The 25,877-nt window shown below is 36.8% G+C and overlaps 1 protein-coding gene across 1 annotated transcript in view; it reads right to left on the bottom strand.

Moving 5' to 3' along the window:
* Positions 1 to 23,908, bottom strand: part of FBXO33 (F-box protein 33) — a 37,333-nt gene extending 13,425 nt beyond the window's left edge. Inside the window, exon 1 of the mRNA XM_079119721.1 lies at positions 22,935 to 23,908. Within this exon, the coding sequence (XP_078975847.1) occupies positions 22,935 to 23,548 (614 nt within the window). The 5' untranslated portion in view covers positions 23,549 to 23,908. The remainder of the gene's footprint in view (positions 1 to 22,934) is intronic.
* Positions 23,909 to 25,877: the final 1,969 nt, after the last annotated feature.

The following is a 25,877-nucleotide window of genomic DNA, read 5'->3' as shown; positions in this document are numbered from 1 at the left end:
AGAACTTCCTCACAAGAGTAAGAGGAATTCATCTCAATAGACAGAAGTCAGAAACTGCAGAAAACATGAGGAAACAGGCAAACAAGTCTCCCCCCAAAAGTTTCAATCCCCCAACAAAGGTACAGACAGACATGGAAGGGGATGAAATATCAGAGAAATACTTTAAAAAATGGAATATTACAGGGTTGGGGCTGTAGCTCAGTGGCAGAGTGTTTGCCTAACACATGTGAAGCACTGGGTTCAATCCTCAGCAGCACCACGTTAAAAATAAATAAATAAAATAATTCTTTCCACCTACAAAACAAAACAAAACAAAACAAACAAACAAAAAACCCAGCAGAATGTTAAAGTAATTAGTGAGTTAAAAGAAAACCTAAGAAACAAATTAAGGAACAAATTAAGAGATCAGTTACACAAGGCTTAGGACCATTTCAATAAAGAGATAGAGATTCCAAAAAGAATCCAGTCAGAACTCCTAGAAATGTGAGACACAATAAATCAAATAAAAATTCACTTGAAAGCATCACCTACAGACTAATTACATAGAAATCAGAAACAAAATACAAAGACTGACAGAATGGCTTGAAAAACAAGGTCCAATCATATACTATTTTCCAGAGACTTATAGGCAAAGATTGCCACAGACTAAAAGTAAAAGGATGGAAAAAGATATTACATTCAAATGGAGCACGGAGATCAGCAGAAGTAGCTATTCTCATGTCTGACAAAACAGATTTCAAGCAAAAATTAACTAGGAAGGAAGGCCGTTACATACTGTTGAAGGGAACAATCCAAAAATAATATACAATAGTAAATATTTATGACCCAAATGTTCATGCACCTGATTGCATAAAACAAACACTTCTTGATTTTAAGTTTCAGATAAAGACTCCAATTCAGTAATACTTGGTGATTTGAACATACCCCTCTCAACAAGAGACGGGTCATCCAGATATAAAACCAATAAAGACACTTCTGACCTAAATAACACTATATATCAAATCAACCTAACAGATATTTATTTATAGAATAGTTCATCCAACAATCACAGAATACACCAGTAGCTCTTGGAACAAAACAGAAAGATCCCAAATAAACAATCTAATGTTATATCTCGAAGCCCAAGAAAAGTGGGAACAAACTAATTCTAAAACCATCAGAATATAGGAAATAATTAAGATCAGAGCTGAAATTAATGAAATAGAGAATAAAAAAATACTACAAAGGATCAATGCAACAAAGAATTGTTTTTTTTTTTTGTAAAAATGAACAAAATTGATAAACTCTTAGTCAAACCAACCAAAAAAGTAAGAGCAGACACAAATTAATGAAACTAGAGATAAAAAAGAAGATATCAACACAGACATTTCTGAATTTGAGGACCATTACTACTTTGAAAATTTATACTCCAATAAATTGTAAAATCTAGAAGATACTGACAAATCTCTAGGCACATATGCTCCACCCAAATTGAACCAAGAGACTACAGAAAACCTAAATAGAACAATATCGAGCAATGAGACTGAAGCAATAATAAGCCTTCCTACACAAAACCCACAACCAAAGATGGGTTCTCAGCTGAGTTCTACCAAACCCCCAAAGAATAAACACCAATTTTCCCTAAATGATTCCATGAAAAAAAGGGTAAGAATATTCCCAAATTCATCCTATGAAGCCAGTATCACCTTTATATCAAAACCAGATAAAGACCTATTAAGGAAAGAAAATAGAACAATATCCCTGTTGAAAACAGATGCAAAAATCCTTAAATATCAAGCTGCATTCAAAAACACATTAAGAACATTGTACACCATGATCAAATTGCATTCATCCCAGGATGCAAGGTTGGTTCAATATATGCAACTCAAGTGTAATTTATTACAAAACAATCAAGGACAAAGTTCAACATGATCCTCAACAGATACAGAAAAAGCCTTTGACAAAATTCAGCACCCATTCATGTTAAACACACAAATCTTAAAGAATATTTTTTTCCTTTACACTGTTTACATGCATATTCCATTTCTGTCAGTAAAATTTCTCTTTATAAGTGGTTTTGGACAGATTTTTTGGGATTGGCATGGGGCAATCATGTGCTTCCCAACTGAGATCTTCTGCTTTATATGGACCATAAACAAAATATTAAATGCATTAGTTGGAGGAAAACTGAGACTGTTTATGCCAATTCTGTGTATTAGACTTTATGGGTAGAATATTTACAAAAATGATTTATTATCTGATGGAGTTTGCATGGGGTTTAAAAATCTTCTATATAACTGAATATTTAAAATAATAGCATAAAAATAAACATTCTGGTCAGATACTGTATATTCACTGTATACATCATGATAGAATAAAAAAGTCATCAAAATTTCATTATAAAAACTGAAAATCTTGGCAAAATGTGTTCATTCTTGTATATAAATGATTCTTTATTAATAACCTCCAGAGGATATTTAGGAAACTAATAATAAATCTATTAAAAAGTTACATTCATGCTGTTAGGTTTTATGGCAAATATGTTTAGAAGCACCATAGAAATATTTAGAATCATGAAGACTTACTCTGTTAATTCACTAATGGAGGAAAAAAAAATCATTCTGTGCAACAGAGATTTGTACTGAATGATCAAAATTAGCCCATTCCTTTTGTTTTGAAAAATTATAAGGCAAGACAAATTGTCTCAAGGTTGCAAGATCAACACAGGATAAAGTGCAAGAGAAGCTACTGGCTTGATTCAGACACTTACTGATAAGAGTTTCTGAGAGACTAATGTATATATCTTTGAACAGACAAGTTGGGATTCTATATTCACTTGCTGGAGCACCACCTCCCTGTTCTTTGAGGGACACTTACCATTTGAATCATTCTTGTAAGAGTTTTCTGCCTTTTAAAAAACTTTATTCAGGTATACATATACAAAATATTGCACACATCTCAATGAATTGGGACACATGCATGTACCTGTAGTACCACATTACAATACTAAACATACATATTAGGTCTAAAAACTTCTATGTTCTTTATGTATGTGTTCTGTGGTAAGAATAGTTAACACAAGATGTACCCCATAAATAAAAGTGCAAAATACCATATTCCATAGGTAGTATGTTGTATGGCAGATATATAGAACATTTTCATTTTGTAGAACAGAAAATTTATACCCTTTGAGCAATCAGTTCCCCCTCCTCCCTGCCCCTGATAACCACCATTCTAATTCTCCATGTCTGTGAGTTTTACTAATTTAGGTACTTCATATATGTGGAATCATGCTTTTGTCTGTGACTGGTTTTACTTCAATTAGCATAACTTCATCCATGTTGTCACAAGTGGTAGGGTTTCTTTCACTTCTTAATGCTGAATAATATTCCATTGTAAGTAAACTATTTACTCATCTTTTGATTGATATTTGGGCTGCATCTGTATCTTGGCTATTGTCTACCACTGCAATAAACTTGAGGGTGCAGATACACCTTGGTAATCCTCATTCCAATTTGTATGTGTGTATGTGTGTGTGTGTGTGTGTGTGTGTGTGTGTGTGTGTGTGTGTTGAGAACATCACCTAGGACCTTGTGTATGCTAGATATGTGCTTTACCACTGAGCAACACCCCAAGCCCAACTCTAGTTCTCTGCATACATGTAAGAAGTGGGATTGCTAGATCATAGAGTTCAATTTTTATTTTTTGAGAAGCTACTATACTGCACCATTCTAGTCTCTCAAACAGTGTACATGGGTTCTAATTTCTTCACAGCCTCATGAATACTTAATTTCTTTATTTGATAATGACCACACTAATAGGAATGAGGTGATAGGTCACTGTGGTTTTGATCTGTATTTCCTTGTCCATCAGTGATGTCAAGCACCTTTCATATACCTGGTGGCCATCTGCATAGCTCCTTTGAAGGATGTCTATTCATGTCTTCTGCTTATTTTTAAATTGGTGTATATATGCCTTTAGGCCAGTACCACACTGTTTTAATCTTTTACTGTTGTAATATATTTTGAAATCAGGAAGTGTGATACCTCCAGCTATTTTTCTTTTTCAAGATTGCTTTCGCTATTCAGGGTCTTTGTGGTTCTATATGAATTTTAGGATGACTTTTCTATTACTATAAAAATGTCACTGAGATTCACAGTGAATCTACAGATCATTTAAGGCAGTATGCACTTTTTAACAATATTAGTTCTTCCGGCCATAAACATGGGATGTCTTTCCATTTGTTTATGCTTTGCTTTCTATTAGTATATAATAGTCACCTTTTACCTCTTTGGTTAAGGTCATTCCTATTTTATTCTGTTTGATGATATCACAAATGGGACTGCTTTCTTTTTCAGATAGCTTGTTGTTAGTGTGTAGCAATGCAGCTGAGTTTTGTATGTTTATTTTGTACTATCGACTTTGCTAAATTATTACTTGCAACATTATGTTTTTGGTGTGGAGTCTTCAGAGTTTTCTATATATAACATCAAGTCATCTGTAAATGAACAATTTTATTTCTTCCTCTTGGATTTGAATATCTCTTCCTTCTTCTCCTTCCTAATTATTCTGGCTAGGACTAACTACATTAAGAAACACCAAGAGTGGGTGTACATGTCTTATTTCTGAACTTAAGAGCTTGTAATTTTTCAAAATTGAGTACATTAGCTGCGGGGTTGTCATATATGGCTTTCTTTTTCCTCTTTTTATTTTTGTTCTTGTTTTAATTTGAGACAGGGTCTATGTTTCTTAATCTGGTCTCACACTTGGCATCTTCCTGCCTCAGCCTCCCAAGTGGTTTGGGAGTACAGGTATGCACCACTGTACCCTGCTATTGTTAATGGTCTTGTATTTCTGCAATATCTAATTTTTTGTGTCTTTTATTTTTTGTGCATTTTTATCATTGAAGGATGTTGAATTTTGTCAAATGTCTTTTCTACATCTACTGAGGTAAGCACGTGGGTTTTACTTTCATTCTGTTAATGTGGTGTACTGTATTTACCAGTTTTTATACAATGAACCATCTTTAGACTCAGGAATAAATTCCACTTGATCATGATGAATGATTCTTTTAATGTGCTGTTGAATTTGGTCTGTTGCAATTTTGTTGAGGATTTTTACATCCGTGTTCCTCAGGGACACTGAACTATAATGTTCTTGTAGTGAGTATCCTTGTCTGGCTTTCCCATCAGGGTAATGTTGGTCTCATAAAATGAATCTGAAAGGTTTCCTTCATCTTCGATTGTTTTAGAAAGGCCTGAGAAAGATCAACATTAGTTCTTTAAACATTTGCTGAAATTCAGTAATGAAGTCAGCTGCTCCTGGGGTTTTCTTTGTTGGGAGGTTTATGATTTTTCACTCTCTTTCCTCAAGTTGATCTATCTATATTTTCTATTTTTTCATGATTCAGTTTTGGTAAGTTCTATGTTTCTAAGAATTTATTTCTCTTAAAGTTGTCCAATTCACTGTCATGTGAATGTTCATTGTAGGCTCTTATGATCTCTTGGGTTTCTGCCATGTCAGTTATAATGTCCCTTCCTTCGTGTCTATTTTTGAGTCTTATTTTAGAATTATCCTTTCAAAAAGCAACTCTTGGCCTTGTGATATTTCCTTTCTTTCTTTCTCTCTCTCTCTCTCCCCTCTCTCTCTCTCTTTCGTTCTTTATTTCCCCTGCTCTTATTTCTTTCCTTCTGCTAAGGTCCAGTTTCTTCTTTTTCTAATTACTTGGGGTTTAAAGTTTAAGTTTTTGGAAATACTACTTATTTCTTACTATAGGTGTTTACTGCTATAAAGTTTCCTCTTAGTAGTACTTTTTCTGTACACTGTTGTAGAATGTTGTATTTTTTAAAAATTGTTCTCTTTAGATATACATGACAGTAGTGTATTTTGACATATTATACATTCATGGAGTATAATTTATTCTAATTAGGATCCCATTCTTGTGGTTGTACACTATGTAGAATTTCACTGGTTGTGTATTCATATGTGAACATAGGATAGTTATGTCTGATTCATTCCACTCTTTCCTATTCCCATTCTCTCCCTTCCCTTCATTCTCCTTTGTCTAATCCAATGAACTTTGATTCTGTCCCCCATCCATTGTGTTAGCATCCACATATCAGAGAGAACATTTGGCCTTTGGTTTTTGGGACTGGCTTGTTTCACTTAGCATAATAGTCTCTAGATCCATCCATTTACCAGAAAAATCACACAGTCATTCTTTTTTATGGCTGAGTAATATTCCATTGTGAAAATATACCACATTTTCCTTTTCCACTCATCTGCTGAAGGGCACCTGGTTTGGCTCCGCAGCTTAGCTATTGTGAGCTGAGCTGCTATAAACACTGATGTGGCTGCATCACTGTAGTATGTTGATTTTAAGTTCTTTGGGTATATAAGTCCTTTGGGTAGGTTGTATTTACATTTATTAGCCTTAAGATTTGATCTGATTTATTTGAGTGTTTGTTTAGAATAATGTACTTGTGAATTTTCTAGTTTTTCTCCTACTGCTAATTCTAGTTTCATGTCATTGTGGTAAAAAACAAAACCAAAAACAAGATACATGATGACTTTTTCCTGAATTTGTTAACAGTACTTAATAACCTATATACATGACCTATCCTGGAGAATTTTCTGAGTGTACTTGACAAATATGTGTATTTGCTGCTGTTGGATGGAATGTAATACCACCAAATGGACCTAAATATGTGTGTGTGTGTGTGTGTGTGTACATGCATATTTAGGTTCATTTGGTAAATAGTGTGTTTAAATTCCATTGTTTGTTTACTGACTTTTGGTCTAAATGATTTATCCATTGTTGACAGTGGGGTATTGAAATATCCTACTACTATTGTATTGCTATGTATCTGTCTCTTTAGTTCTGTAAATACTGGGTTTATATTTAGGTGCTCTGATGTTGGATGCATATATGACTGTTGTATCTTCCTAATGAATTGACTTTTTAATCATTCTATAATGACCATCTTGTTTTAGTCAGCTTTCCCACTGCTATGATCAAAAGATCCTAAAAGAACAATTTTAGAGGAGGCAAAGTTTATTTGGGGGCTCACAGTTTCAGAGGTCTCACTGTATAGAGAACAAGCCGCATTCCTCAGGGCCTGAAACGAGGCAGAACATCATGGTAGAAGTACATACATAGCAGAGGAAAGCAGCTTGGAACATGATACCAGGAAGCAGAGACTCTCCCCTCCCCTCACCATGGACAAAATACATATCCCAAAGGCACTCTGATGACCTACCTCCTCCAGTTTCATCATGGATAATATACATACCACAAAGGCATGTCCTGATGACCCATCTCAGTCTTTCTCTACCTGCCTACAGTTACCACCTAATTAATCCATATCAGTGGGTTAATTCACTGATCAGGTTAATGCTCTTGTAACCCAATCATTTCACCTCTAAACTTTCTTGCACTGTCTCACATATGAGCTTCTGGGGGACACCTCACATCTAAACCATAACACCATCTTTGTATTCTTATTTCAGTTTTTGACTTAAAAAGTCTATTTTGTCTGACATAGGTGGCATAGCCACCTTTCTCTCTTTTGATTACCATTTGTATGCAACAGCTTTTTTCCATTCCTTCACTTTCAGTCTACATGTATCCTTAAAGCTTAAGTTAAGTCTTATAGACAGCACATGGGTATTTAAAAAATCTATTTAGTTTCACTATGTATTTTGATGGGGGAGTTTAGTCCATTTGCACTTAATGTAATTATGGAAGAGCAAAACTTCTATTGCCATTTCTGTTTTGTTATTCTTTTATTCTTTTCTTGCTATCTCTTTCTGAGTTAATGTTACAATGGTATGCTTTATCTTCTGTGTATCTACTGTATCTTTTTTATGATTATCAGAGATCTAAGAGTGCATTTTTAGATAACTTTGTTCATGTACAGGACTTCTATACATCCCCGCACACTTTGTTACTGATGTTCCAATTCATGTATTTTTATATTTCAAATTCATTATTTTATCTAGTTATTCTTGATATTTTTAACAGTGGTTTATGCACAAGTATTATAATAGTATTCTATATCTGTACATTTTCCTTTATTAGTGAGTTTTATACTTTCATGTGGTTTGTGTTGCTACTTAGCATTTGTGTTTCAATGTGAAGTACTCTATTCCCGTTAGTATTTCTTATAAGGCTAGCCAGTGGTGATGAACCCCTTCAACTTTTGTTTATCTGGTTAAGTTTTTATTTCTTCTTCATTTCTGAAGTTCTGCTTTGCTTTATTATTCTTGGTAGGCAGAGTTTTTTTTTTTTTTTTTTTTTTTCTTTTTTCAGTACTTTGGGTATATCATTCCATTCTCCCAGCCTGCAAGGTTTCTCCTGAGAAAACTGCTCATAGTCTTATGGACATTCTTTTACATGTGATAAGTCACTTTTGTTGTTTGCAAAATATTCTGTCTTTGGACAATTTGATTATAATGGTGGTGTTACCACTTTGGGTTCTTTATTTGTACCAAATAGGAAACTTCTTGAATCTGGATGAAAGAATATGGATTCCTGTTTTCCTCCACATATTTAGGAAATGTTTAGCCATTTTTTCTCTTTCTTTTTTTTGGTACTAGGATTGAACCCATGGGTGCTTAACCACTGAGCCACATCCCCAGCTCTTTTTAATTTTTATGTTGAGACAGGGTCTCACTAAGTTGCTTAGGGCCTCATTACGTAGCTGAGCCTGGCTGTGAACTTGCGATCCTCCTGTCTTAGTTTCCTACATTGCCAGGATTACAGATGTGCCATGGTGCCTGGTGCCATTATTTCTTGAAACAACCTTTATGCTCCTTGCTCTCTCTCTCTTCTTCTGGGACTTAACTGCTTATATTTGTTCACCTGATGGAGTCACATTAATTCCCATGGATTTTCTTCATTTTTTATTTTTTTCTTTTGTTCCTCTGACATGATTATTTCAGTTCAATTATTGTATTGTTTTCTTTTGCAGTATTTGTTTCTTCTTCTTTAAAAAGTAATTTCCTGCTTTTTGTAAATATTCTTAATTTGTTCATTTAGTGACTTTTTTAGTTGTCTGTCAATATTTTCTTGTAGCTCACTGAGCTTCTCCAAGATGACTAATCTGAACTCTATGAAGGTAAATCATAAATCTCCAATTCTTTTTCTTTTTTCTTTTTGCAGTACTGGGGAAAAACCCCAGAGGCACCCAGATCTGCATCCCCAGCCCTTTAAAAAAAAAATTGAAACAGGGGTCTCACTAAGTTGCTGTGCCTGGCCTTGAACTTGTGATCCTCCACTCTTAGTCTCCTGAGTTGCTTGGATTACAGCATGTGCCACTACACCGAACATAAATCTCCATTTCCTTTGGGTTGGTTACTATACATTTATCTTATTTCTTTGATTATATCATGACTTCTTGATTTCTCACGTTCCTTAGCTCTGCCTCATCTGCAGGGAAATATGTTCCAACAATCCCCAGTGGTACAACAGATAATATCAAATCCTATATATACTAATTTTTCCCATACATTTATATAGTTTAATATATAAATTAGGCACAGGAGGAAATTAACAACCAATAGAATATATAGTAATAAAATTATTAATATGGTCTTTCAAAATATAATTTCTATTTTGCTTTTGTGAGCTTATATGTTCTTCATTCTGTACCCTACTGCCTTTGTCTAATTACATGGTACCAGAGTTTATCAGCCTTTCCGTGTTTTATGCCCTGGTGCCTCTTTTGCACCTTTAAGAATGTAGCCATCATCTTGTTCCAGAAAAGCCTTGTTTCACTGCAATTTAAGAGTTGCTTTTGATGGTATTCTTTATCCTTAATCGATACCTTCAACTCTGCCAGAAATGTGGCAACAGTTTATTCATTGGCAGATATAGTCTCTTCAGTAATTTTGATATTTTTTAGTCCAAACCTATTCCTGAATTGTATTTGCTGTCAATGGCTTAATGTCATTTGTTTCAGGACATCCCTTACCGAAGTCTTTGTATAGACTTAATGCTTTCTGTGGCAGAATGTTTCTGTTAATTGAAATGTGTTTTATGTTCTCTTTTACACTGAAAAATTTAGCGTCCTTTTCACCTTAATTAAGCACTTATCATACACTGTGGCCATAATTTTTTCAGTTTGAGGGGCCACAACAATATTAAATTTATTTTTCCTTCTTTACCATTTCAGATAGAATGTTCTCTTTGTAGATTACACCAAACTCAGTGTATGATTATTTTCTCTCCTTAAGAACTTTCACCTTTTCACTTCAAGGAAACACTTCAAGGGTTTCCTTTGGCTTATCTGAATTGGGAGAATCACTACTCTGTGCTTTAGGGTCATTATTAAGTAAAATACTGGTTACTTGAATGTTAAGTACTGTGATGCCTTGGAAGTCAGTCTGATGAGATGTCTATTAAGTAACAAACAAGTAAGTAGCATATATACCATATATATGCTGGAGAAAGGGATGACTCACATCCCAGATGGGCCAGCATAAGATTTAACTATGTTACTCAGAATGGTATGCGATTTAAAACTTTTATTTCTGGAATTCTCTTTTGATATTTTTGTATGTTAAGGATGGATAACTGAAACTTCAGAAAGTGAAGCTATGGATAAGGAGGGACTACTGTATGGTTGTGCTCAAGTCTGTGCATTTGAAGAAATTGCACTTTCCCCCAGATCTCACAAAATAGTATCAGGTACAGGAGGTGCTCACTCCTATTCCTTTTTTCCAAGCTGTTCCAGGTAACTGGGCTCTGCTGATCCTTCAGTACTTGGTATGAAGCAAGATGGAAACCAGCTCCTTGGGGATATGACTGGGTACAAGGTTTACCTCATTTCTCTTCTCCCCTCTTGGAGGAAAAGCCCCCATTCTTAGCTTTTTCTCAGTCTCTATAGAATAGTGTCAGCTACAGGAGTATGCTCATTCCTTTACTCTTCTTCTTCTCTGTTGTCCCAGGATTCTATGTTCTACTGGTCTTTTAGTGCTCAGTAAGCAGCAAGATAGAAATTGGCTCCTTAGGGAACATGTAAGCTTAGGAGATCTGAAGCCAGGTGCAAGCTCCACTCTCTTTTCCCACCAAAAACAAAGTCACAGGAGATTCTCTTGGCTTTGGGGAAGGGGCTGAAGTGAGCAAAGTGAAATTTGCTTCTCTTACCTATAATGGTGTGAATTTCCTCAGCTTTGTACTTATCTGGGGGTGCTTTAACTTCTTAACTGGATTTTGCACTTAAAAACTTATTCTTGTCTTGAATATTATTAGCTCAATGGTTTCTGTGGGAAAACAAAGGCTTGGACTTGCTAATCCACCATCTTGCTCTCATGACAGGGTTTTTGATTATGTAAATAACATGCACATACCATAATATTAATAAAAAAAGTACAAAATAATAAAGTATTATTATAATTTTTCAGAAAGATGCATCACATTTACCAGTGATCATCTCCGGTGAGTTTTACTTAATTTTTTTTCTACATTTTTTCACATTTTCTATTATAAACATTATTTGAGAATTCAGAAAAAAAAAGCTTTAATAACTTTCGCCTTTATAAAAACTTAACTTTAAAGTCACTGAAAAAACCCCTGAATCATAGTAAACTTTAATGAGTTACTATAAGGAGACTGAAGATTTTTGGTTTTAGATCTAGCTATGCAATATTTTTAATTGTCCTCACAGTGTTGAAAACATACCACTCCAGGGCACTTTAACAAAAATTCTTTCTAACTGCAGCAATAAAATGCTAATATTCTTGTAACATGCATAAACTTTCTTCACAGATGTAAGGATACAGACTTTTAAGATTTATGGAATCTAATCATCTCTCTTTACAGACAAGGAAATTAAAGTGACTTGTCTAAGTCTCCAACACTAGCCGAGGCACAGCCAAGTAGAGAACTCTGCTATTGACACCCACTTTGTTTATACTATTTGTTATTATTAAAACTGTGTGCTTAAACATAATGGTCTTATTGGAAGCGACAGGAAAAATTATAAGTGATTTATCTTAGAATAGTATATGAGGGGCAATTGTGGAAAGAAAGATTTTAGGTACTTATTTTTCCATTCAAAATGAAAATGTATGAAATAATATGAAAAACAACAATCAATTTTAAAAGTTAGAAAAACAAAATAATTGGCAACTCAGGGACAGCTTTCAAATACAACATGTTGAAATTAGATTACATACCATGTGGTGGAAACTGCATCCACATTGCTCATTATTGTTTTAGATGGCAAAAAAAGGAACTAAAAAGAGCATTTAGATAAGAACACTAGAAGAGAACCCACTGAACTGTGGCAATAAATAGATGCCTCATTTTGATGCCAGGAGACTCTACCATAATGAGACTAATCCAACTGTGCCACATACAACTTTTGTTTCTATTTATTCATTTATTTATTCATTCATTCATTTATTTTGTTGTACTGATGATGGAACCCAGTGGTGCTCTGCCCCTGAGCTAAAGTCCCAATACTTTTTATTTTGAGCAAACTTAAAATCTTCCTGCCTCAGCCACTTGAATTAGAGGATCACAGGCATGTCCCACTGTGCCCAGCCATATACTCCTTTTAATTAATAGTGAAATCTGTGACCTGAGTTTTCACTGATTTATTTATTGTTGAAAAACAAGTGGAACTCAAATAAAAGAAAGTGTTCTTTCCTGCAGAATATCCACAACACACAACTTGCTCAAAAGGTATGTAACAAGAATATACCAGGAAAATTTTATAGTTAGAACTATTTTTATTTCATCTGAAGTCTTCAAATTAATTTGGGCTGGCTCCTGTGGTAACACTGATAGCATATAACCTATTAACTAGTCCTTTCACAAATCCCATTATTATCACCAAAGAGAATACATTTCTTTAATTGTGTTCTTCTTTAACCATATTTTAAAAGCTCATCAGTTCCAAATGTAGGGCTAACTCACTTCATCAAGCACTTAGAAACTCAGCATACTCTATTCTCTGTTCATTCAATTACTAAAAAATGTATTGTGTGTGTGCCAATGATGTGAAGGAGTTAACAGTAGTTAAGTTTCAACCATCCATGAACTTATTAGATTCTTGAAGTGGAAATAAGGTTTCAAAAATACTGTTTCTTTAAAAATCAGGTGATACTAAGAATTAAATCTGGAATTTGCCTTAAAATACTTTAGCAAAGAGAAAAGACAACAAATCCTGCAAAATCTTTAAGTTATTGATTGACTCTGGATGACAGATAACATATCTAGTTTTGGTGTGTTCAATAAAATTTCATAAGGCAAATTAGAAAACAGGCAGTTATTTCTCAAACTGTGTAACCCTGACAAGTTTCCAAGTATTCTGTGCTTCAGTTTCACCATTTATAAAATAGGAATAATAAAGTATCTGTTTGTAAGGTTTTTGCTGTTTGACTAGAAAAGTCAGCTTAGGGTTTGAAGGATGTCAAAAACACATCTAAACAGCCCTCTGCAGTGCTGGCAATATGAATGGGCCTTACCAGCCTAATAACCCTGGTGGTTGTTCTGTTAGGTAGGGAGGATGTGTGGCTTGAGAACGTGAGGCTAAGCTACTAAATGATCAAAGTTGACTTAGGTGGCTATGTTTCTTCTTTGTCTTTAACCAAAATTATTCTTTCTAAGCTTTTGAAGTGTGGAATTCTTTTTTTTTTTTTTTGATGTTACAAGCAACATCTGAAATAATAAACCCAGTTAAAAGGTAGCTTGACTGGGGTACCTATTTCTTCCCTTTACCTTGTCTACGTAAGGGATGTAGCAGAAGAGTACACATGAGGAATGTCTGAGTAGAAAAATGGATTCAACAGGGGCTTGTGCTGCAGGTGATGAGACCAGTGGTTTGGGCACAAGGGGTAGAAAGAATACTCCTTTACAGTATCACCTGCTTCCTTTCTACCCACTCCATCATCTGAATCCATAGCTCATGTGAGAAGCAGACTCAGGCAAATGCCAAAGAATAATGAGTTTTTGTAAGCAGAAAAAGTAAGTGAGGAGAAAAGAAGTAAAGGAAAATTCCCAGTGATTATAATAAGGAAGCCCAGGAAGTTTTTGGGGAAATTCATTGGACTGACCCAAATTTATGTAAGGACTATATGAATGGAGCACTGCTGTACAAGTCCTCTGGTAGTAACAAGTTCAACACCAAAGATAGGAAATGTTTTCAGAAAATAAACTGTGTCTAAACCCTAATGACATGTACTAATGACATCCAAATGATTAACACAAAAATAAAAATAAAATGAATAAGAACAACCATGAAGAAAAAGTATTTTTAGATATTTAGGGAACAGCAGTTTAAAGGACTTCATACAATTATATCTGATTTTTTATACTCATAGCCCAGTTCCAGAAAAATCTCTAGATAAAAATAAATACAGAATCAGACTACTCATCATTTTTGCTGTTTCTACTTGTGTCCAAGCCACACCATCATCTCTTGCTTGGATTACTCCTACCCTATGCTGCAAGCTGTTCCCAACACAGCACCCAGAGCGATCCTTTCAAAATATCAGATCATGCTACTCCTTGATTCAAAATGCTCTGAGAGCTCTTCATTTCAAAGTAAAAGCCAAAGTCCTTACAGGAGCTTACAGATTTTTCACATAATTTTTCTGTCCCCTTGCTTTACTGCAGTATTGGGGCTTCAACCCAGGACCTTGCACATGCTAGGCACAGAGCTACATTCCCAGATATTTTTATTTTATTTTGAGACAGGATCTTACTAAGTTGCTCAGGATAGTTTTGAATTTCCAATCCTCCTTTCTAGCTTCCCAAATGGCTCAGAGTCAGGTGTTTGCTACTGTGTCTGGCTCACTCTCTCCCTTGTGAGGCCAACTTCTACTTTAAAAAATAAAAAAAGTGTGTATAGGTGGATACAATACCTTTATTTTATTTTTATGCAGTGCTGAGAATGAAACCAGGGCCTTACGTGTGCTAGGTGAGTGCTCTACCACTGAGCCACAAACCCAGCCCCCTTCTTCTACATCTTACTGCTTTCTGTGCTCTCAAACATGCCAGTAATACTCCCATTGCAGTCACCTCACTTACTACTGGTCCTGTCTAATATTACTTTCCTCAGAGAGAGACAAGGCTTGGTCCCTCCGCTTCCTACAAATACTAGCTACTTCAGCAGTTGAGATCTTCCACAATGTATATATTTTTGTACAGAAATATTTCTTCTTACCTCTACCACTCCCATCCCCCTTCACTGTTTTTCTTGATAGCATATATTACCAGCTGACATACTATCTACTTGTCATCTTTTTCCACTAGAATAAACTCTGTGATAAAGAACTTTTTGATTACTGCTTTATCTCCAGGTCCTAGAACAGGGTCTGGCATTCAGTTTATTTACCTTAGTTTATGAGAAAAACTAAAAAGTCAATCTAGCTACAACTCATGTATCAGAGATGTCACTTGCATTTATATTATACAATAGGAATCTTTCTAAAACAATATATTTTCTCGGAGAACTGTAAATTCTTTTCTCATAACCTGTAATTTTTTACTTTTTTCGGGGGGTGTTGCCAGGCTAGCCTTGAACTCCTAGGTTTAAGTAATTATCCCACCTCAGCCAGGACTGTAGTCAAATACCTAGGAATATAGGCATACATCACCATACCCAAACTGTATTTGTTTTTTCAACCACAGTTACTGAAAAACATACAACTTAAATATGTATATTAAAATTCTACTGAAAAGAGTATTTTGTTATTATGGTTTGTATATGAGGTGTCCCCCGAAAGCTCCTGTGTTAATGCAAGAATGTTCAGAGGTAAAATGATTAGAGTATGAGAGCTGTAACATAGTTACTCCATCCCAGTTTGAATGGACTAATTGGGTGGTAACTGTAGGCGGGAGGTGTGTGGCTGGAGGAGGTGGGTCATTGGGAGCATGCCCTGGAAGGGTTCACCTTTCTTGTGGCTCCTTCCACTTATTCTCTCTGCTTTCTGGTTGCCATTACTGTGCAGTGGTCCTCAGCCATGCCCTTCTGCCATGATGTTCTTTCTCACTTTGGGCCCACAGAGATGGAGTCAGATAAACATGGACCGAACCTCTGAAATTATTAGCCAAAATAAACTTCTTTTCCCCTAAGTTGTTCTTGTTTGGGTATTTTGATGACAGTGACTAAAAGCTGATTAACGTGTTTATTTTCTTCATAACATAAGAATTTCCCCATTACAACTTTTTAGTCTCAGGAAAACCAATCTGGGCAAATTATTCAAAAACTATTAACTATGTGCCCAAGAAATATTCCTCAAGGTTTAATAGCAGAGGACTAAAAATCCTTAATTTTTTCCTCAGATTCTAGTTGGACTGTTTAGTACAACTAAGACACAAAGTATTTGAGATCTCAAGCATTAAGACCTTGTTCTTCCTTCTGTAGTTCAAGATTGGGGTACTTCACCTATGGCAGTAATTGTGGTTTATCACTGTTCATACCAGAGGATACGAAATTATTTCTGTGATGTAATAAGAATAGTGGAAAAATGCAAAATGCAGCCACCTTAAAGTGGATTTAATATAGCTAATTCTAATTAGGTATCAAAACAAGGAATACAAATGAACCTGGTTTTTAAAAAAGATACTCATAAAGAGATTAAAACTTTTCCTAAAAGTGAAAAAGATTACAAAATAATTTTTTTTTCCTTTTCTAAAATAATAAATGCTAAAATAGTTGCATGGTATTCCCTTGGGTCAATTCTACTTTTCTTAACCCACATTCAATGTAAGTGTTTTTACACTGATGTAACACTCTTTAATAATAATAATACTTCCCCTTCTCCAAAATGCCAATGAATAGCTATGGCCAAATCAAACAAACAAAAACAAACACTTTAGAAAAATGTTATCCAGTAGAACTTTCTGTTGTAGATAGAAATGGTCTATTCTATACTGAACAATATAGTAGTCACTAGCCACTTAAAGACTCTAAAAAACACTTGAAATGTGGCTTGTGGGATGAACCAATTTTATTTAATTAATTTAAAATCAAAAGAGTTGTATGTGGTTAGTGGCTACCATGCTAAACAGTGCAACATTGGAGCCCAGAAATAAGTCACTGGCCTGTAACAATATTCTTCTTAGCTTTATTAGGATCCATTAACAAAACGTATTTCCCAGAATTTATAAGTTCCACGTAAGAATCACCATTGTCCCCAAATCCCAAAAGTTAAATGTAAAAGGTACATTTAAATACAACTAACATTTAAAATTGCTTTTTAACATGCTATCAAAAGATAGTTTTAACAATAAGGAAGTCAAGAAAATTGAATGAGTCTTAAAGAGAAATGATGAAAAATGCTTCTTTTTCTTTTACTGTTCACATCTAATCAACAAGTCCTCTTGGCTCTACAATTCCAAATTCATCCACTTCTAGCTACCTCTACTATCTCTACCTTAGTCCAAACTACTATCAGCTCTTCCATATATTACTGCCATTGCTTTCCAACTAGTCTCCCTACTTCCTCTCTTGTTCTTATTCATTATATACCACCAGAGGGGATGACCTTAAAATAGAAACTACATTTCTGTATTCTTTTTTAAAAATATTTTTAGTTATCAATGGACCTTTATTTTATTTTTTAAAATTTATGTGTGTGTGTGTGTGTGTATATATATATATATATATATATATATATAACTGAGGATCAAACCTATGACCTCACACATGCCAGACAAGCACTCTTCCACTGAGCCACAACCCCAGCCCACATTTTTTTATTCTTGTCCTTTAATTTTTTAAATGCCTTCTATGCTTAGAATATAATTCAAACTTCATTCCACATGTAACCCATTCCTCCTCCTCTCTACCCACTGGAGCTCATCATGACATTGCTCTCACATTCATTTGCCATGGTCCTGTCGAACTTTCCTGCTATTCCTGCTAGTGAAAAATTGGTCTGGTTTAAGGTTTTTGTACTTGGAATGTTATTGTCATTCCCAATGTCAGATCTCCCAATGGGCAACTCTTTTGTTACAGCTCAAATATCTTTCTCAAAACAGGTTTTCCTAGAACACTATCTTATGTTGCCATCTAATCACTATTACATAGTTCTTTTTTATTATCAGATTTTCTGATATAATCTTTTATTAAGTTACTTGCTTATGTCTTTCTCCTCTAGGATTGTAGATTCAGTGAGAACAGGGAGCTTGTATTGACTATAAGACACAGTAGGCTCTCAATGTTTCAGGTAAAAAAAAAAAAAAAAATTTTTTTTTTCTATGGGTGAGTTCTTCCAAGGCTCTCTCAGGAATAATACTACATTAAAAACTGCAGAGGCTTGGGACGCTGAGATAGGAGAATCTTGAGTTCAAAGCCAGTCTCAACGAAAGCGAGGTGCTAAGCAACTCAGTGATACCCTGTCTCTAAATAAAACACAAAATAGGGTTGGGGATGCAACTCAGTGGTCGAGTGCCCTGGGTTAATCCCCAGTACAAAAAAAAAAAAAAAAAAAAATTAGAAAAAGTTTTATTACTTCACTCAAAAGCTGCTCAACAGCTTCATTTAACAGACAAAAATGATATTTTTACTTTTTTTTTTCTTTACATTTTATCCTCTATTTATCAGTTTCTCGGTGATCGTAAGAATGCACCTATGAAACTAGGGATGTAGTTCAACAGTAGAGCAATTTCCTAGTGTACCCAAAACCCTGGGTTCAATCCCTAGGAATGCCAAAAACAAAAACAAAACAAAAAGCAAAAGAAAACAAAAGTACCAAGAGAGAGCTCTAGTTCCTTTCTTAGTAGCCCTCCCAGGAAATTAGTTTCTCTAGACTCTCTTCTCAATGACCTTGAGGCTATCCCTAGCCATAATATGTCAGTTTTAAGGTAAGGAGTCTGTGGGTTTGCATAGTCTCACTTCACTCCTCTACACGTAACTACTACTAGGGTCATACAGACTGGGACGATTTCAACGGATTTATTTATTCTGTAAATGGGCTTTTTAAAACAAAGAATAATAATAACAATGTCAACTCCCAAAAGTGAAATGCTATTTTCCATATACAACTTATTACCTCTAATGGGGAAAAATATTTCAAGAAAAGGCTGTTGTAGATAGCCTTCAAGGTATTTCCTACCATCTTAGACAGTGAACTAAAACGCCCAAAGAATTTTTAACTATTTATAGATGTATTATTAAAGAGGTCTTATTACTATGTTTTGATAGACTGATACTGAGGAAATAATACAAAGCTAAGACTTTTCTTCCTGTGTATGTCAAATCAGTAAGAAAAAAAAAATCGAAGAATTGCTAGTAGACTTTCTTCTGTAAGAAGGTGGAATAGTTTGGATCTGAAATGTTCTCCAAAGGTCTATGTGTTAAAATCTTGGTCCTTAACCTGTGGCACTATTGTGAAATGGTGGAAACTTCAAGAGGTTTGGCCTCATGGGAAATTTTAGGTCCTGGGTATGTGCACTTGAAGGGACTGTTGGACTCTATAGTTTCTTCCTTTCTTTCTCCACATCCCAGACATGAGATAAGTGTGTTTTTGTTCTATAGCATGCTCCTTGTCATGATCTACTGCCTTGCTACAGGCTGAAAAGCAAGAGGGTCAACTGACTAGGGAATGAAATGTCCAAAACTGTGAGTCGAAATAAACCATTTATCTTTATAGGTTGATTTATCTTAGGTATTTGTTGTAGTAATGGAAAGCTGACTAATACAGAGGGTATAGAAGCAGATACAATCATGAAATGGTCAATTTACATACATGTAATTAGAGGTATAATCTATAATTTTAATGAGAAATCAACCTCATATCTTTCTGACCCCTTACAATATTTTCTTTTAAATGCCCCAATTGAGCATTTCATTAAAAAAAAAGCTTATGTAAAATATTTTATACAGTCCAGAAAAACATAAACTAGATGATGAAAATGTGCCCATGGCTACTGTTAAAAGAATGTGTTTTTAGTGAGTGAGTCTATTATTTATTAACGTAAATCCTGTGAATCATGAACTCTCATTTTTCTTGGTCTGAACTACAGCATTTCAAGTTGATATTCAATATGACAACCAAATTAAAAACTGCTAATAAAATAAATTTCTGAATTTGTTGTTTTATAGTCCAATTTCTTGGAGAACTGTAAAAGAAATTCAGCCAATTGAACCTATAATACAATTGATTGAGTCCTTACTGTATTTCTGTTCTACATATCAAAATGACAGGTATCCTAGCCCCTTGTAAAGGGATTAATGAAACCTGAAGGACTGTTTTACCTTCAAAAGGCAGTTCTACACTTCACCTCACTTGTTGTTCCTAACACCTAAGGTATCACTGTGGCAGTCCTTCTGACAATGCACTTGAACATGTAACCCAGAAATCAAGCAAAACAAAATGTCAATTATCCTCTCTGAAGATCAGTACCCTTGAAATTTCCCACAATTTAAGGTTACAGTTTTTGTTCTTTTCTTGAAGTACATGAAAATATCTGGAATAAAACAAAGTAACAGTCTGGATTATATGAACTGTATAAAGCAATTTAGCACAAAGGCTGGAAGCACAATATTTATGCTCTGGTATAATTCATACACTCTTTTCCTACTTGTAGAAATTCAGAAATTATAAAGCAAAACCATTATAAATTTAAAAAGAACATTATTGAATATTCATTCTTATCATTAGTTATTAAATTTCATGGTTTGGAAAACAAAATGCCACTAAATAATGTTGTTATACACTGTGCTTCAGGTCTAATTGAACCTGATCTGATGTCTGTAGTTTGATTACAGAAAGAAATATTGGGCTTTTCCAGAGTTACAAAATAAACAATTTGATTTAAAACATCTTCAAATTTGTTAAAACTTAAAGGAAACTAGTTATGTCTATATTTTTGACAGTTATATTAATAATTCCAGTATTACCAGAGCAACTCAAGACATTTTCAAAGATAAAGGTGAGATTACCTTATACCAAACATATAAACTTATTTTTCAAAAATTTGACCAAATTGTTATTTGCATGTTATGAATATATCACAATGAATCCCACTATTAAATATAATTATAATGCAATAAAAAACTTTGAATTATCCTTAGTACAAATAATACACCCAATTATACTAGTTTAATTTCAAACATATTCAATGAATATGCTACCAAAGCAGCATCACATATAACTCCATTCCTATAGTAGATGACAAGACAAATTTTAAAATCAGGATGACAGTCTTCTGTATTTGTATAAAGGTGATAGCTGACACAGAAGGGCAGGCATAGGTGGCTTTATAGACAGGTAGACTGGCATACTAACAAACTGGTAGAGGTGAGGAGGAGGAGAGGAAAATTAAACAACAAAGGGAAGATGTGATATACCACTATTTGCCTACATAATGTTATTTACCCATCCACACATCCAGTTATTACAATGCCAAAAAGAAAGTAGGAACTTAAAATCTTAGTTCTTACTTGGACCAAAGGCATGCATTTTTGGATAGTTGCACAGAAGGGCTATCTGATTTCAGAAAAGAAACATCTATCTGGTACTCACTGACTTCAACTCTAATTTTGGTTTCATCAGTGAGTTTAAGTCTTTCCAAATTCTGGGTCAATTAGTCTTCTAGCTACACATTCGATTCACAGAAAGAATCTCCAACCTAATCAATACCAATTTTTAGCCTTAACAGCCTCTTTTGCAAAATAAAAGCAAAGTAAGAAAATGGAATGTCTTGATGTGAAAAGCTGTGGAAATACACAGGCCACTGGAATAATAGAGCCATGCTCCAGATACAACTTGGTGTTATAATGTTTATCTTTTGACTTCTGATCTGGACACAAAATTATGGAAATATCTACCTATGTACCTATAATATATATACACACAAATATACATGACCTCAGATTAACCAAGGCCTGCTCTCAACCATGTTTCGCACAATGCTGGTAGTGTGTGCATTGCAAAAGGAAGGTTACAATTCTTGGAAAAAAAAGTAACACTGCATGAAAATGTGTATATGACTTGACTCTGTAAAGCATCAGTTTCCTTTCTATAAAATGGGATAACAATCAAACCCTGACTCACAGGGGTACTGAAAGATTCAAATAGGAAATGAATATGAAAGTATTTGAAAGTACTAAACCATTATTACTATGTAAGGTTTTCTTTGTTTCCCTGAACTTTTGAACTTTCTTCCAACTTAAGAGTTTTAAGAACAAAATATTCAAGTATAAAAAATATAAATTAATAGGAATTTGGAAGGGGTGAAAAAGAAAGAAAATGATGATTAGGATACTGAATTAGAAATGGGGAGTTAGTTCCAGAATTACAGTGAAGTCCTGATGCAAACCCAGCACAGTTTCATGTTTATCCACCCCCAATCAAAAGCTATACTGTGTTACTTTTAGTTTAATCACTGGGGACAAGTTCAGTCTGGAGATGCATGGGGGGAGAGACTTCCAACTCTGACAATCGATCTCTCCCCCAATACCTTTAACAAACACTCCTCCTACTCTTTGGATCTGGTCCAGCCTATTAGAACAATTCCAGGTTTAAAAAAAAAATGGCTGTTAAGGATTTCTTTTAGGAGGATTCTGTAACTATGGAACACAAGTAGCACTCCTTCCCCTACCACGAATTACCTATTTCTAATGGTCAAGTTCAGCGTCTGAAAACCGGGTTATATCTTGTTTCTCCCACAGGCCTCACCCTCCAAGCCTGACCTCTCCCATGTATGAAGCGAAGAATGATAGCGCCTGTCAGCTCCATCCCACCTCCACCGAGAGGATGAATGAAGAGTGCCTGAAGTGGTGTTTGAAAAAGAGAGTCCATCGCTGTAAAGTACCAAGACATGTCCTATTATGCCCTCTTGCCTTAAGGAAATCGCCCGGTTGGAACCGACATCCTCCCTGAAGCAAACAAGACTGAAGCGGGCTTGGTGCGTCCCACAGAATCTATTTCGGGGAGAGGGGAAGGGGGCCGTCGCCAGGCGGGAGCAGGGGAAGGGCCCACCACAAACCTACCTGTTGTTCCGGATGCTGACCAGCACGCACAACACCAGCTCCAAGTAGGTGCGCAGCACTTCCAGCCAACGGGTGGAGAGCTGCAGGCCCTCGACTTCTTCCCCTCCATTCCCGGTGTCCGCGCCACCTCCGTCGCCTGGGCCGCCGCCTCCGCTCAGGTAATTCTCCGCGGCGAACTCAACGCGCAACTCTCGCACGAACCAGCCGCACTTGCGCATGAGGAATTCGAGCCGGGGCTGCTCCGCGGGCGAGACGCGGAGGCAGATGCGGAGCTGAGGCCACAGAGCCGGGTAGAAGAGGCACTCGCGCCAGTGCGAGCAGGAGGCCGAGGCCCGCAGCCGGTCGGGCGCGGGTAAGAAGGAGAAGATATGCACGATTAGCTCGCTGGGCAGCGACGCGGCGCCCGCTGCCTGCCCGCACAGAGCCATCCGGCCCCGCCGTCGGCTGCCGATTCCCGGCCGCCCCCGCAATCCCCGGAGCAGCCCCCGCAGCCGTCGCAGCTGCTGCAGCCGCAGCCGCTGCCGCCGCCGCCGCCACCGCGCCACTCGGGCGGTCCCGGCTCGGGTTCGAGCTCCCGGCGGTCGGGGCTGCGGCACTGACAAGAACAACAACATCAATGACAAGGAAGAAGGGGGCGGAACCGTCGTGGGTCTCGGCGGAACCAAGTGGAGCACAAGTTGCGGAGAGGGGGAAAGGCCCCTGCGTGGGTGGCCTGCAAATAGCCAGTCGTAGGCCTTTCAAACGTACTCACGCTTGTCCACGGCCTGCCCAGTCCGTAACTTCAAAACCCTCGCTTATACTGTCTATGGGCCCGGAAGTAGCAGGGCTTATTGCAAGGAAACGACAGCCCTCCCCGCGCCTGGAGGCGGAGGCTGGGCAGTGGTAGGAGCTGAGTTTGACGTCACCCGTGGTGGGAGGAGTCCGGCGCGGATGAGCGCGACTTCCGGAACAAGGAAGCGCCTGGTTGCCGGTAGGGAAAGGGAGGCGCGGCACGTGACCCCTGACGCACGCAAGCCAGGGGCGGGGCGGCGGGGTGCGGGGGCGGGCCCTCACTGGGCTCTGGAAATCGGAAGACTTTGGTTCTTGGTCCCAAGCGGTGGGTCTTGGAGGAGTGCGGGAGTTCTTGACACTTCTTTTTGCACGTTTCTTTCTTGCTGGGTGCGAACTCTTATGGTCTCTCTCAGTGGTCCACTTGGTCAGAGTATTAAGAATTTCTGAGATTGCATCGCTGAGCAGGCGGACTTTTCCGACTAACCCATTCCGAGTAGAGAGGCGCGGGACGCGGCAGGGCCAGGCGGGGCCGGGCGGGGCTCGGCGGCCACGAGGCCTGTAGGACCGACCTCCCTCGGACTGCGCAGGTGGACTTCCGCGCGCCTCCCAGTGTGGGGAGGTAGCGAGGATAGCGCCACCCTTTGGATTTAGAGGGGGAGAAAAAGTGACAAATGAATCTTAGATCTGCTGATTACCAGCCTGTTCTCCAGGACTTGAGGAAGGGCCCCAGTACCTGCTACTGAGATTTGAAGTTGCTCATGGAAAAGCTAGGGGGATAGTGGCTTTCTTCAGCTGGCACCCCTAACGAGAGGAATTTTTGAAATACTGTCCCTTAACTTCACAACTTGCCAAGTACATGACTGGTTGTAAGGGACAGTGAAGTCAGAAAGGATTAAGTGATTTCATGTAGTAATTGAGGATTGCTCTTGGGGGCTGCCGCTTCAGAGCGTTACCTAAGACTAGAACAACCACATCCGCCTCAAAACCTATTCACCTATGAGCCGAGGAAGCTAGATGTGTTTAGTCCTTTGTGGGCAAAGCTCTCTGTTCGTGATTCTCTGTTCCTGACTCCTTAGGTTCTCAACAGTATTATGTTGTTACCTCAGTTTTCTTCAGCACTGTACCTTTTTTTTGAAGGAATCCTTTAGGTCACTTTTCAACCTTTGTGTGCAAAAGAGTTTTGTGTAATTATATTTTATGAATATTTAACAAGCGTTTAGTGGTAACAGTGAATTAGGAAGTTAAGACTTGGATTTTAATTTTTAATAAATTCTTTGAAGAATTTAGAAGTGGCCCCTAGACATCTAGATCTTTTAGTAACTTCATTGTATGTCTATGACACGTATTCCTGTATAACAAAAATAACATCACACCTAGCAAAATAATTTTCAATGTTATCTAATATTCCATATGCAGATTTAGAGTTACTTCCCAATAGTCTGTTACAACTGCTTCTCCCAACCAGGATCCAATTAAGGAACACATTTGTCTTTGGTTGTATATATCGTTTCTTTTGATATAAAAATTAAAAGATTAGGTTTTTTTTTTTTTTTTTTTTATGTCGGGGATTAAACTCAGAACTCGGGGGCACTTAACCACTGAGGCACATCTCCAGCCCTTTTTTGTATTTTATTTGGAGACAGGGCTTCTCTGAGTTGCTTAGCAAACTCGCTAAGTTGTTGAGGCTACTTTGAACTCTCGATGCTCCTGCCTCAGCCTCCCCAGCAGCTGGGATTACAAGCCTTAAACACTACGCTGGCCTTAGTCTTCTAATCTTTAATGGTCTCCATTCCCACAGTTTGTTTTATAAAATGAGTTTTGAAAGAGACTAGGCAAACTGCCAAAGATAGAGTATCTCACCTTCTGTACTTGACTACTTTCTCCTGGTGTTCATCTTTCACCTCTAGTTCCTGATTTCTTAAAACGTGCAAATTAATGGGAAAGGATTGATTAGGCTAAAGTTAAAAGACTTTAGCCTTTATGTGATGTTGAGAACTTTACATGATATTACAATATTTATTTGAACAACCTTAAATAGCTTTAAAATGACATCTGGATTAAGTTGATGATATCTTGATCAACCATATAAAGTTCTGTTGTATTATTGTCTTCCTTAAAAAGGACTGAACTGTGCAGTGTTATTTTTGTTTGCTGCAAATGTCCAACTCTCCC

This window comes from Sciurus vulgaris, assembly GCF_902686455.1.
Source record: "Sciurus vulgaris genome assembly, chromosome: 2".
Taxonomy (NCBI): Eukaryota; Metazoa; Chordata; class Mammalia; order Rodentia; family Sciuridae; genus Sciurus; species Sciurus vulgaris.
The sequence above is the reverse complement of the archived record's forward strand: the minus strand, read 5'-3'. Positions and strand labels throughout refer to the sequence as shown.